At 31.5% G+C, this 13663-nt stretch overlaps 1 protein-coding gene across 1 annotated transcript; it reads left to right on the plus strand.

The window, feature by feature from the left end:
- Positions 1 to 1361: 1361 nt before the first annotated feature.
- LOC145057505 (pleiotropic drug resistance protein 1-like) lies at positions 1362 to 9413 on the plus strand. Its single transcript, XM_079005368.1, has 22 exons — positions 1362 to 1768; positions 1862 to 2071; positions 2168 to 2252; positions 3389 to 3548; positions 3633 to 3709; positions 3861 to 3914; positions 4000 to 4090; positions 4185 to 4486; positions 4577 to 4858; positions 4943 to 5259; positions 5357 to 5517; positions 5640 to 5743; positions 5830 to 5986; positions 6149 to 6381; positions 6458 to 6790; positions 6912 to 7202; positions 7616 to 7699; positions 7785 to 7918; positions 8017 to 8244; positions 8339 to 8510; positions 8615 to 8869; positions 8959 to 9413. The coding sequence occupies exons 1-22, from the start codon at positions 1446 to 1448 to the stop codon at positions 9214 to 9216; spliced, it is 4311 nt and encodes a 1436-aa protein (XP_078861494.1). The 5' UTR covers positions 1362 to 1445; the 3' UTR covers positions 9217 to 9413.
- The last annotated feature ends 4250 nt before the right edge of the window (positions 9414 to 13663 follow it).

The following is a 13663-nucleotide window of genomic DNA, read 5'->3' on the forward strand; positions in this document are numbered from 1 at the left end:
AAATATTTCATTAACCTGTTTTGTCAAATAATCATATACCATGTTTATAAATAAAACAGATATTAGTAGCGAACCGAAGCAAAATCAAGAAATGCACAAAACACAAAGTTAATCGCCGTTCAAGGCCCCCCAAAAATAGACATTAAAAATGCATTATTTATCCTAAAATCAAGATCTCATAACAGAAATATCAAGGGAGATATTGAAATGTCAAGGGCACATCAGCATTATTTTATTCCAAGATACATGTGTTGCCTCTGTACCACACAGCTAGCTCAACCTATATGTGATATGTAAATGACTTGTATTAAATAACTTGGATTTTGTTCATAGCATATCCCACATATTATGATACTACACATGACATATATACATTTATTATTATATCTCTAACATAGAAGCATGTAAGAAATTTGAAATATATGTCTTAAAATCTAGTTTTCATAGTTTACATTTGTTAGACCGAGTACATATATGTATTTTTTGAGGAAAAAAAATGTATAAACGATCAATGTCTACGAATCTCGACACAATTTCCTACATGATATGCCTATATTATGTAGGATACGAGTGTCTTCATGAAGTGTGTGAATATGAATATATGTATGTGCATCGTGTGATGATAAATATGAGTTTCAAAGTTACATATTGCTATCATCGGTATAAAAAAATATTAGGAAGTTGCTATTATGAATGAAGAAATGTAGTCCAGTATTATATATGGCTATGTATTAAATACCTCAGGAAATACATGTTAAGGAGTCTTTAATGTAGAAGGCCAACAGAACCAATCATGGAATCTTTCCTCTTTCTTGTTGTATTTTAATTTGGTAGTTGACTCCCCTAATTGTTTAGCTTGGTTCATGCCAAATTTTCAAATTTAAAAGCATTTAAATTGAGTTTTTAAATAATGATTAAACTAAATAAACTGGTTCTTGCCGACCAAGAACATGGTATAGTAATCAATGAAGCACTGCTTTAATTTATAATTTAATATGCATTTATATGTTATATTCCACAGATAGAATGCTTCAAGATAGGAGAAAGAGAAACAACTAGTTGCCATTTACCTTAATAAATACATTATTAATATAATTAACATGAAATGATTAGTACAATAATTAAATAATTAAAGATTTAAGGATGCAAAAAACCAGAATAAATGGACTGATGTGCTGTGATGATGATATGATGATGATAATGATTTAAGACCAAGTAATTTTAAACTTACCTACTTCAGATAAACCTTTCATACGTATGATATCATTCCTGACATCATCATAACAAATTGCTTTCTTTTGTTAACTAAAATGCTATATATACGTACATTCTCACATATCAAGTTCTTCAAAATTGCTAACTCCACCAAAAAAAAAAACTTAACACATTCTCATTGCCTCATCAAAAGAGCTTCTTGTTTTAATTCCTATATGTGGTAATAAAGCATGGAAGGTAGTGATGTGTTTAGAGTTAGCAGTGCAAGGATAAGTAGTTCTAACATATGGAGAAATAGTGGAAGAGATATCTTTTCTCGATCTTCATTAGATGAAGATGATGAAGAAGCACTGAAATGGGCTGCTATTGAAAAACTACCAACAAATCTTCGATTAGAAAGAGGGATATTAACCGAAGAAAAAGGGCACCCAAGAGAGATTGATATCAAGAATCTTGGATTAGTTGAAAAAAGGAATCTTTTGGAAAGACTTGTAAAAATTGCAGAAGAAGATAATGAGAAGTTCTTGTTAAAGCTTAAGAATCGCATTGACCGGTAAATATTTGATAACTATTACTCTTAACTTCATGGAATATTTCTTCTTTTTTCTAATGTTTTTTTTTTTTTTTAATATTTTAATAAACGTAGAGTTGGGCTTCAACTTCCAACTATTGAAGTCCGGTTTGAGCATTTGAACATTGATGCAGAAGCTTATATCGGAGGGAGGGCACTGCCAACCATATTTAACTTTCTGGTTAATATTTTCGAGGGATCTTTAAATTATCTTCATCTTTTTCCTAGTAGAAAGATCCCTTTACCAATTCTTCATGATGTTAGTGGTATTATTAAGCCTGGAAGGTGAGAGTTAAACTTTATTATATATTTCATATATAACATATTAGTATTTACTAACATTTTATATTCATAAATTCATAATACCAACTGTTTATGCAGGATGGCGTTGCTATTAGGTCCACCAAGCTCAGGAAAAACGACATTGCTTTTGGCTTTGGCTGGAAAACTCGGGACAGATTTACAAGTATGACAATAATTGTTTTTAATCTGTGTGTGCTTTTCATACATGAAGAAGTGATTATCTACAATTACCTCCCCTTATACCATCTCCAACCAATAACACAATCTTTTGCACCAAAATTGTGTAATATTTTGTGTAAACAGTTATTTATATCTAACCTATTAATCCATTTTTACACCAAAAAAAGATATTCCAGGCATATTCTTTTTGACCCCTAATTTTATAGCTTTTTTTCAAAAACAACCATTTATTTTTTACAAATTTGTCTTATACATATTATGCTACAAAACCTTACAAGACCTTTAAAATTTTATTATCAACTATAACCAAATTATATATATATATATATATATATATATATATATATATATATATATATATATATATATATATATATATATTATAAGTAACAATTATTGCATTTAACATATAACAGTAAATTAAGTTAACTACAAATGTATTATCTCAAACTTGAAGGAGCATGTTTGTTTACACATGAAAGTTTACTACTAAGGCTATGTTTTGGCAGAGTAGCTGAAAAGCTAGCTGGTAGTTAAAAAACAAACCGATAGCTGAAAAGCTAACTTGTAGCTTATAAGCTAGTTGATAGCTGAAAAACTAACTGATAGCTCAAAAATAACGTTTGGTAAAAACTAGCTGATAAGCTAGCTGAAATGTATAAAATGACATATAAGGGCATTTAGATGAATACGTTTTTTGTAATTAATTAAGGGTATATTTGAGAAATTTACAAAAAGCTCCTGAAAAGCTACTCAAAATAGCTTTTTGAAAAGCTAGCTTATTAGCTACTTTTTTGTTTGTCAAACATGACAATTTAAAAAAAATAATAATAAAATAAAAAATAAGCTAGCTTATTAGCTAGTTGTGGCGCGCCAGACACAACCAAAAAGGAGTAGAACGAATAATATAAACCAACATTTTTGTTAAACTGAATTTTTTACACCATTTTGGTGCAACAAATGTGATGGTTTGGAACAAAATGATGCAAAAAATGATGTAAAAATGGGATTCGGTGTTGGGTTAGAGATTACAATGGGATTGGGGATTGTTGTTGAAAATATAATCTATTTTTAGACATGAAACTTCATAGACTAATATATGAATGCAAAAAATTACAGGTGTCAGGTAGAGTAACTTATAATGGGCATGGAATGGACGAATTTGTCCCTCAACGTTCATCTGCTTACATAAGTCAACATGATCTTCATATTGGAGAAATGACAGTAAGAGAAACATTAGCTTTCTCTGCAAGATGCCAAGGTGTTGGAGCAAGTTATGGTCAGTGAAACAATTATAAACATTTAACAAAACACAAAGTTAAAACTCGACTCTTTTGTTCATACAATTGTGGAAAATTTTCAGAAATGTTGGCAGAATTATCGAGGAGAGAAAAAGAAGCAAACATTAAGCCAGATCCTGATCTTGACATCTACATGAAGGTGACAAAATAAAAACTCATAATAATAAATAGTATATATATACATATATATATATATATATATATATATATATATATATATATATATATGCTTAAAATATCATCCACTTGCATATATATAATTTTTGGATACCTTGTGGTGAATTTTATAGGCAGCATCACTAGAAGGACAAGAGGCTAGTGTTGTCACCGAGTATGTTATCAAGGTATCATTTTAACAAATTATGAATATAAAATAAGCTTGTGAAAAATATCAAAGCTAAATTTATGTTGTGATATTTACATTTGCAGATTTTAGGCCTTGAAGTTTGTGCTGATACTGTAGTAGGTGACGAAATGTTTAGAGGTATTTCTGGAGGCCAAAAAAAGCGAGTCACAACAGGTAAAGAAATTAATTAATTATATAAACTTAATGAAAAAAATTATAATATACTGTAAAATAAATTTTGATTTAGTTGAAATGAATTAAAATGTAGGGGAAATGATGGTGGGACCAGCAAGGGCATTGTTCATGGATGAAATATCAACTGGATTAGACAGTTCAACGACTTTTCAAATTGTAAATTCCATTAGGCAATCAATCCACATTCTTCAGGGCACTTCTGTAATTTCACTCCTCCAACCCGCTCCAGAAACTTACGAACTATTTGATGACATCATCCTTCTCTCGGATGGACAAATTGTTTACCAAGGTCCACGCGAGAATGTTCTTGAGTTCTTTGAGCAAATGGGTTTCAAATGTCCCGAAAGAAAAGGAGTTGCAGACTTCTTGCAAGAAGTAAGTAATCTTATATATGTAAAGTCAATAACATTACTTTGTTTCATAATATAATATAATAATAATAATAACCGAAATCATATTTTTTAGGTGACATCAAGGAAAGATCAAGAGCAATATTGGACACGAAGAGACCATAGCTACAATTTTGTGACATCAAGAGAGTTTGCAGAAGCATTCCAGTTATTTCATGTTGGAAGAAGTCTAGGAGATGAACTTTCTACTCCATTTGATAGAAGTAAAAGCCACCCTGCTGCTTTAACAAAAAAAAAGTTTGGTGTAAGCAAAAAGGAATTATTAAAAGCTTGCACTTCTAGAGAGTATTTGCTCATGAAAAGAAACTCCTTTGTGTATATATTCAAGATGACACAGGTGAGTAATAATCGGTTTTCTTAATTAATATGATATTGTTATTGTCGTATAAATCTTGACTGAAATAACTTTTTTTTCTTTCAGCTTATTTTCATGGCTACCATTACATTGACACTGTTCTTAAGAACCGAAATGCCAAAAAATACGTTGGTTGATGGGACAATTTTCATGGGTGCTTTGTTTTTCATATTAGTCATGATTACATTTAATGGATTCTCAGAGTTAGCATTGAGCATTATGAAACTTCCTGTGTTTTACAAGCAAAGAGACCTTCTCTTTTTTCCTGCTTGGGCATACTCTATACCTACATGGGTTCTGAAGATCCCAGTGACAATTGTTGAAGTTGCCACATGGGTGATTATGACTTATTATGTCATAGGATTTGATTCAGATCCTGGAAGGTAATAGTTTATATATTATATATAACCAAAATAACTATAGCGCATTGTCTGTTTTTTTTTTCAATCTAATGAATTTCCATTTTCCACTTTTTTGTAGGTTCTTCAAACAAATGTTTTTGCTCATTTGCATTCAGCAAATGTCGTCTGCTTTATTTCGTTTCATGGGAGCATTGGGAAGAAATATCATTGTTGCAAACACATTTGGATCATTTGGGTTGCTTACTATATTTGTTCTTGGTGGATTCATCTTGGCAAGAGGTAAAGTAAAGAAGAAAATAACTTCAAGATTCTTTAATCGGCATTCAAATTTCAAGAATTTGTATATATAAGAAAAAAGTTTCAATTTTTTTTGACCATTTGACTTCCATTTTTCACTTCAGATGATATTAAGGGTTGGTGGATATGGTGTTATTGGTTTTCACCTATGATGTATGGACAGAATGGTGTAGCTGTGAATGAATTCCTTGGAAAGAGTTGGTCAAAAGTATGTGTGAAAAATCGGTTGTAATGCAAGATGTGTAAATCAAGACAAGATATATCATTAAAATTTACAAAATATGTGTTTTGTAGGTTTTACCAAACACCACAGAAACAATAGGTGTCACTATCCTCAAATCACGTGGAATTTTCCCAGAGGCAAGATGGTATTGGATAGCCGTAGGTGTTTCAATTGCATACGTTTTCATCTTCAATATCTGCTTCACCTTGGCTCTTGAATACCTTAATCGTAAGGATTTAATTCACTTTTTGTTTTGTACATATAGATTTAATGACATATAATGTCAACAAACTATCTTAAATTTACTCATTCAGTCACAAAATCTTGTTACAATATTTGTCAACATGTCATGATATGATAAATTGATACAATCACATGTTTTTTATGCAGCCTTTGGGAGCTCTCAAACAGTTCTATCTGAAGAAAGCATGGCTGCAAGAAAAGATATGAAAACAATCCAACCAATTGAATCATCATCTAGAGCTCCATCATCAATGCCAATGTCATCAAGAGTGGGAAGTATTAATGACATAGATCAAAACAAGAAACGTGGAATGGTTCTACCTTTTGTCCCCCTTTCCATTACATTTGATGATATCAAATATGCAGTGGATATGCCTCAGGTAACTTACACAATCCTGACTTTACATATTACAAGTTGTCAACATTTGGAACTAATTATATATTGTTTTATATCAGGAAATGAAAGCTGAAGGTGTAGCACAAGATAGGCTAGAGTTATTAAAGGGTGTAAGTGGTGCTTTTAGGCCAGGAGTTCTAACAGCTTTAATGGGGATTAGTGGTGCTGGAAAGACCACATTAATGGATGTTTTAGCTGGAAGAAAAACCGGTGGATATATTGAGGGGAGTATTACAATCTCTGGATATCCAAAAAAGCAAGAAACATTTGCTCGGATAGCAGGATATTGTGAGCAAACTGATATTCACTCCCCTCATGTCACTATCTATGAGTCCTTACAATATTCCGCATGGCTTCGTTTACCTCCTGAAGTTGATTTGGCAACCAGACAGGTAAAAGTAATTCAAGAAATACTATTTAGATATAAAAGAAGTCCAAGGCTTTGGTTTCAAAGTGTCATAATTAAATACACTTGAAGTGTTTGATTCTTTTCTTTTTCTTTTATGTCTGAAGATGTTTATTGAGGAGGTGATGGAGCTAGTGGAGTTGGTTCCATTAAGGGAAGCCCTTGTGGGATTACCTGGAGTGAATGGGCTTTCAACCGAGCAAAGAAAGCGGTTGACAATTGCAGTAGAGTTAGTGGCTAACCCGTCTATAATTTTCATGGATGAGCCAACATCAGGACTTGATGCAAGAGCAGCAGCCATCGTTATGAGAACAGTGAGAAACACGGTTGACACGGGTAGAACAGTGGTGTGTACTATTCATCAACCAAGCATTGACATCTTTGATGCTTTTGATGAGGTAAGTTATAATTGACTTAGGCTATGTTTGGTAGACTAGCTGAAAAGCTAGTTGGTAGCTGAAAAGCTAGCTGAAAAACATAATATTTGATACAAACTAGCTGAAAGATATAAAATAACATAAAATGACATTTATAATAATATGTTTTTTATAATTAATTAAGAGTATATTTGTGAAATCTTAAAAAAGCTCCTGAAAAGCTACTTAAAGTAGCTTTTTATTAAACTAGCTTATCAGCTATTTTTTGATTTGTTAAACATGACAATTTAAGAAACCTTGAAAAATAAGCTAGTTGTGGCGCGCCAAAACACAACCTTATCCCAATAATTAGTTTAAGTTAGTTTTTCATGACTTATAATGGTCATTCTTATTACAAATAGTCAGTTTACATACGAATCGATGTTTTTTTACAGTTATTTCTTTTGAAAAGAGGAGGTGAAGAAATATACGTTGGTCCATTGGGACGACATTCTTCTCACTTAATCAAGTACTTTGAGGTCGATTTAATGAACATACAAAACTATTTGATTTTTTCATATTTGAAAATAAAAAACATTAACAAATGGTCTTCAATTAATGAAGGAAATCGATGGAGTGCACAAAATCAAAGATGGTTACAATCCGGCAACATGGATGTTAGAGGTGACATCAGCATCACAAGAAGCAATTCTAGGGGTTGACTTTGCAGAAGTGTACAAAAACTCAGAACTATACAAGTAAGGGTTAACTTTGTAATTTTGCATCACTTCATATTCCTAATCAAAACCTCATTTTCTTGTTTCAAATTATGATGTTTAATTGGTGACCCATTTAGATCAAATAAAGAAATGATAAAGGAAAGTAGCAAACCAATACCCGGTTCTTCTGATATACAATTTCACACTCAATATTCACAATCTTTTTGGACACAATGTATGGCATGCTTATGGAAACAACATTGGTCTTATTGGAGAAACCCTCCATACACTGCTGTGAGGTTCTTGTTTACAACTTTTATAGCATTGATGTTTGGAACAATCTTCTGGGATATGGGGTCCAAAAGGTAATTAATTAATTAATTCATTAATTAACAGTTGATGTAAAATATAAAAAGATAACAATAGACCTTTTGTTAAACTTTTTTCTACTTCTTATAGGGAAAAGAAACAAGATCTCTTCAATGCTATGGGTTCTATGTATGCTGCTATACTTTTTATTGGTGTACAAAATGCCACGTCAGTTCAACCAGTTGTTTCTATTGAAAGAACAGTCTTTTATAGGGAAAGAGCAGCTGGGATGTATTCAGCTTTACCATATGCTTTTGGACAGGTATTATATAATGTTCTACTCATTTTCCATTAGTTAAAAAGTGCAAATTACACACAAACCATAGTATGAAATTTCTGTTAAGTAACATTTTATGTGTTATACAGGTTGTGATTGAGATCCCATACATTTTTGTTCAAACTATTGTATATGGGATCATTGTATATGCAATGATTGGATTCGAGTGGACAATAGTCAAGTTCTTTTGGTATCTTTTCTTCATGTACTTCACCTTCTTGTACTTCACATTCTATGGAATGATGACAGTTGCAGTAACACCAAATCACAACTTTGCTGCTATCATCTCATCAGCATTTTATGCAATTTGGAATCTTTTTTCAGGGTTCATTGTTCCAAAAACAGTAAGTTTTTCAAACTTTAAACAATCATGTTTATCTTTACTTAGAATTTGATACAAAGCATCTAACTTTTTACTTCAAACTTCAAACAGAGGATACCCATATGGTGGAGATGGTATTATTATATATGTCCGATTGCATGGACATTATACGGATTAGTTGCTTCACAATTTGGGGATATAACAGATAGACTTGATTCAGGTGAAACAGTTGGAGAGTTTATCCATGATTTCTATGGTTTTGAATATGATTTTATAAAATATGTCGCGGTGATTATTGTGGGATTCACTGTTCTTTTTGGGTTCATTTTCGCGTATTCTATCAAGGCGTTTAATTTTCAAAGACGCTAGTGAAAAGAATCAAAAGATCATGAGGTTCATCGAAGATGAACTCATGGGTATCAGCAGTATGTAAATCAACAAACTTGTATCATGTTTTAGCTATGTCCTACTGAATAGAGAGTGTTATGAGTCGTTTGATAAATATATGTGGAAATAGTAGAATGTATGTATGTATTCGAAATGAAAGGAAGAAATTTTGAGTTGTATGATGCGTGTGTTCTTTAATATACTGTATAAAATAAGTATTGAGGGTTTGAATCAACAAGCTTTCGGATTTTAGCCAATTGGGTTTAACTAGATTATGGAGGAAGAAGTAGAATGTATGTATGAGTTGAGAAAATGGGAATTGTCGCTGTAAATAAGAACGATACATAGCCCTAATAACATTCTCCTCCTTCAATTAACTCGGACGATTTAAAATAATCGAAAGTAGGATTAGGGCATGGTTGAAGCAAAGAAGAAGGAGATGAAGGGAGAAAAAATAAGGAATTGGATTTGCAAGGTCTCTGATACAGAATGGTATTTAGAAAAAATAAACTAAAATGACTAAAAAATCTATTTCATAGTGGCAAGAAAATTTTGTAGTACAGCATGTGAAATGACTATTTAGAAGGAAAAAAACCTATATTTTGTAATTCAAAAGAATCGTATAGTATGTTATGTAGAAAAGTATTCAAACAAAAAAAAGAACTAAAATGGACAAAACATATTTTTTGTGGACAAGAACATTTCTCAAGGTAAAATGCAAAACTTAGGGATGTGTCCGGGGCGGTTTGGTTCGGTTATTGGTCAAAACCGAACCATAATCATTACAATTGGTTAATGTATTTCGATAACCATTGGGTAACGATTTAAATCGGTTTTGATTAATGGTTTTAGTTGTTTAATGGTTTATATTGGTTAACCAAGTGGTCCAAGATGATATAAAAATAAAAATATTTCTATAAAAATTTAAAAACACAATCTATCGTTATAAAAACTGAATGATTGTGTATATATATAATTGTATTAATATAATATTACTTATTCTATCCAACTCCAAATAATTACCAAGGGGTGTATGTAGTAGTACTAAGGTAGGCTCTAGGACCCACCTTATTTTCCAACTTATATTATAAAAGATAATTAGAAAAAAAATCAGAAACTACCATATAAATTTTAAAGGCCCTACCTCCACCCCACAGTTCATAATTTTGTGCCATTTCTATTTCCAAGTCTATACAATTAGTTGAGATTTAAGAATATTTGATTGATAATAAAACCTACCTTATTTATAAAGTTCTAAATTGGTATTCTCATTATTTAGCCTTTAGAACCGGTGCCCCTACTCATCAATCACAAGTGAAGGTAATTACAAAAAAATATATTACTTAATTACTTATCCAATGATTTTGTTTATGCATTATAAGTATTAAATATAAGCATATTAAATCGTTATATTGCTACCGAAAAAATGTTCCGGATATAAAATTAATGTTGTGTTTGCTAGTTATGGTTAGTGACTATTTTGAAATCAATGTTGTTCTTAGTTACAATTAACATGATTAGTTCAATAGTTATTGAAAAAATTATGTTTCGGAAAGTATCGATAATTATACAATGAATATATTTAAACATATAAGACATCGTCGGATATAATTGTAAGAAATTTAATATAATATTGAAGTTATGTTTAATTTTTTCATTTATACGACCCGCCTCGACATTAGTATTTTTTTACTCTTTCATTTTTTTCGGTTTTACTTAAATTACGAACCACATGATTTTCGGTTCTAGATTCGTCACTGATAATTACCCTTAAAATTTTCAATTCCCAATATAATTACATACCATATATTTAATATTATATTATTATACACAACACTTTGGTTGCATCCCTCTCATGAGTTTTGTACTCAGCAATCTGTTCAGGAGTAGCAGTAGATTCATCAATCTCCTTAAGCTTTTTATCAAGTACATATTCTTTGTCCTCATAACAAATAACCATTCGGATGTTTCAAATCCAATAATTGAAATTTGATCCATCGAAGATGACCCTCCCACATAAGTTCATGAGGGAGAAAGAGCCAGAAGGGATTGGGTTGGATGCATTGTTTGAAGTAGACATCTGAAAAGAAAGACAAAGTTTAGATTAGATAATGATCCTTAATATAACACCCAAAAAGGAATATTAAGGCTAGGACCCAACACAATATTCTACAATTCGGAAGAGGGATGTCGTAATCCAATTGTAAAATATTTTAAGGTAGGTAAATGACGATTTACCAATTTCCACCATGAAAAATGAATTGAAGATTAGGTTTTAAATGAATTGAAATTCCTAGATTCTTTTGAGATTCATTGAACTTTTCAATGGCATGTTTAAATCTCGATTATGCCCTTCAAGTTTGTGACTGGGATACCGAGGATCACAAACAAGGTGTGAATAACCATGCAAATTAGCTTGGTACTCTCGATGTTACAACTCACCTAATCAATGTGTCGGTTAACCACACACGCTCCATTGATCTATGATTAACACCAAGCTACCATTTACCACGCATTGTCAGTCCCAAATTAGTGTGTCGGTTAACTACACACGCTCCACTAACGACTTAACAAGGTGCAAAGTGCAATTTCATGGAATAGCACCATTTTCACATTTTTCCTAAAGTAACTAAGATTGGGAATTTATAAAAAGTTTAGTTACTTTAATAATTTTCATTATACTTATTAATGAGAATTAGTGTCCTATCCTACCCATTCGGCTAACGAACCTCCACCAGTCAAGGGAGCGGTGGGTGAGAGTCGACACCCATTAAACTACCATTTTATATGCAGTAACCTTATACCCCCTTATAGACCGGCTTCGTGAATGAGACCTACTAACGGTAAGACTGACTTGTCTTATACATATATATATATATATATATATATATATATATATATATATATATATATATATATATATATATATGTGTGTGTGTGTGTGTGTGTATGTATGTATGTATGTATTAAACTTTAATATTATAATAGTATAAGGGTTGAATTTTAAACTTTTAAAACTCTAAGCTTTGGAATTGAAGTTTCATTAATGTAACTTTTCAATTTTCAAAACTTGAGGGAAAGTTTTATAACTTGTCAAGACTTTTGAAATTCATAACTTATGAATTTTTATGTTGCATGAATGAGACATTTCCAATTCCAAACTTGTGTACAAGTTATGAAACCTTCCAAGACTCTTAGAATTCTATAACTTACATTAGTTATGGAACTTTTAAAGAACACATGTGGATCAAATTAATTAGTCCAATTATGATATGGTGATCATTTACCAATTTGACCTAATTTGATTCATATTCAAGATAGTTTCAAATTTTACAAATAACTAGTATTTCACAAAATCAAGTAGTTATCTTAGAATTTGACAAACATCATGTTATTGGGTGGGGATTAACATTACCATATCATTTAAAATCAAATTTTTTGAACCAAAACAGTTTGTGGTAATGTTCCTAATCCAAAACAGGCCAAAAACTCGAAGATTCTGCCCACTGACTGTCCAACTCATCGAGTGCACTTATGAACTCGACGATTTCATCATCATAAGGCACCTACTTGTCGAGTTCATATATGGACTCGTCGAGTAGGCCCTGGCAGAATCGAGTTTTTGCAGTTTTTTCAGCTTTGAAAATTACACAGTTACATCAATAAAAATAGAAAACATCATAGGCTCTAATACCACTGTTGGGTTTCATGTACTCTAGCATTCCTATGGTGCACATACAACCCTAATGTTTTGGATCTACGTTTTCTCTAATTATTCATGCAATAAACATTTTCCAAAGCATGAAGCCTAAACTAGCATGCAAGGTGATATTTGAATCATAAAAACCAGTTGGAATATTACCTTGTGTAGTAGCTAGAATAACTTGGCCTCAAGAAATCTTAGCACCAATAGTGTGATGCCTCAAATGGAATCACAAAACAACAAGAACAATTAAGAGGAATACAGAGCGGTTATGGAGACTCTAAAATCGGTTCTTACTCTTCAAACTACAAGTGGTAGCTAGTTTTGGACTTACAGATATATATATATATATATATATATATATATATATATATATATATATATATATGTGTGTGTGTGTGTGTGTGTGTAGAATGTCAAGGGTCATGTGTAACCCTAATCCATACACATTAGCCCATGATCCATCCATTTGGTTTGGATAAACACTTCATGGATTAACCTATAAGCCCAATCACAAACCAAACCATGGATCATTAGCCCAACTCATATGTATCAATTTAATTAGTCTCTTTTGATCACTAAATTAGTTCTTGATCAATACTAATTAAATAATATGATTCCTCAATTAATATATTATACTTATAATATATTAATAAATCATAATTAACCTCTTACTCAAATATCCTTCCTAACATATTTGCTTTGGTGAATGCAACCCAAATGGAC

Source organism: Lactuca serriola, chromosome 6, assembly GCF_051521515.1.
Source record: "Lactuca serriola cultivar US96UC23 chromosome 6, Lser_US96UC23_V15, whole genome shotgun sequence".
Classification (NCBI taxonomy): domain Eukaryota; kingdom Viridiplantae; phylum Streptophyta; class Magnoliopsida; order Asterales; family Asteraceae; genus Lactuca; species Lactuca serriola.

Excerpts from the sequence above, each read along its gene's own strand:
- LOC145057505 (XM_079005368.1), top strand. The coding sequence starts at position 1,446 with ATGGAAGGTAGTGATGTGTTTAGAGTTAGCAGTGCAAGGATAAGTAGT. Across the intron at positions 1,769-1,861 it reads CTTAAGAATCGCATTGACCG|AGTTGGGCTTCAACTTCCAA; the intron begins GTAAATATTTGA and ends TAATAAACGTAG. Across the intron at positions 6,382-6,457 it reads ATGCAGTGGATATGCCTCAG|GAAATGAAAGCTGAAGGTGT; the intron begins GTAACTTACACA and ends GTTTTATATCAG.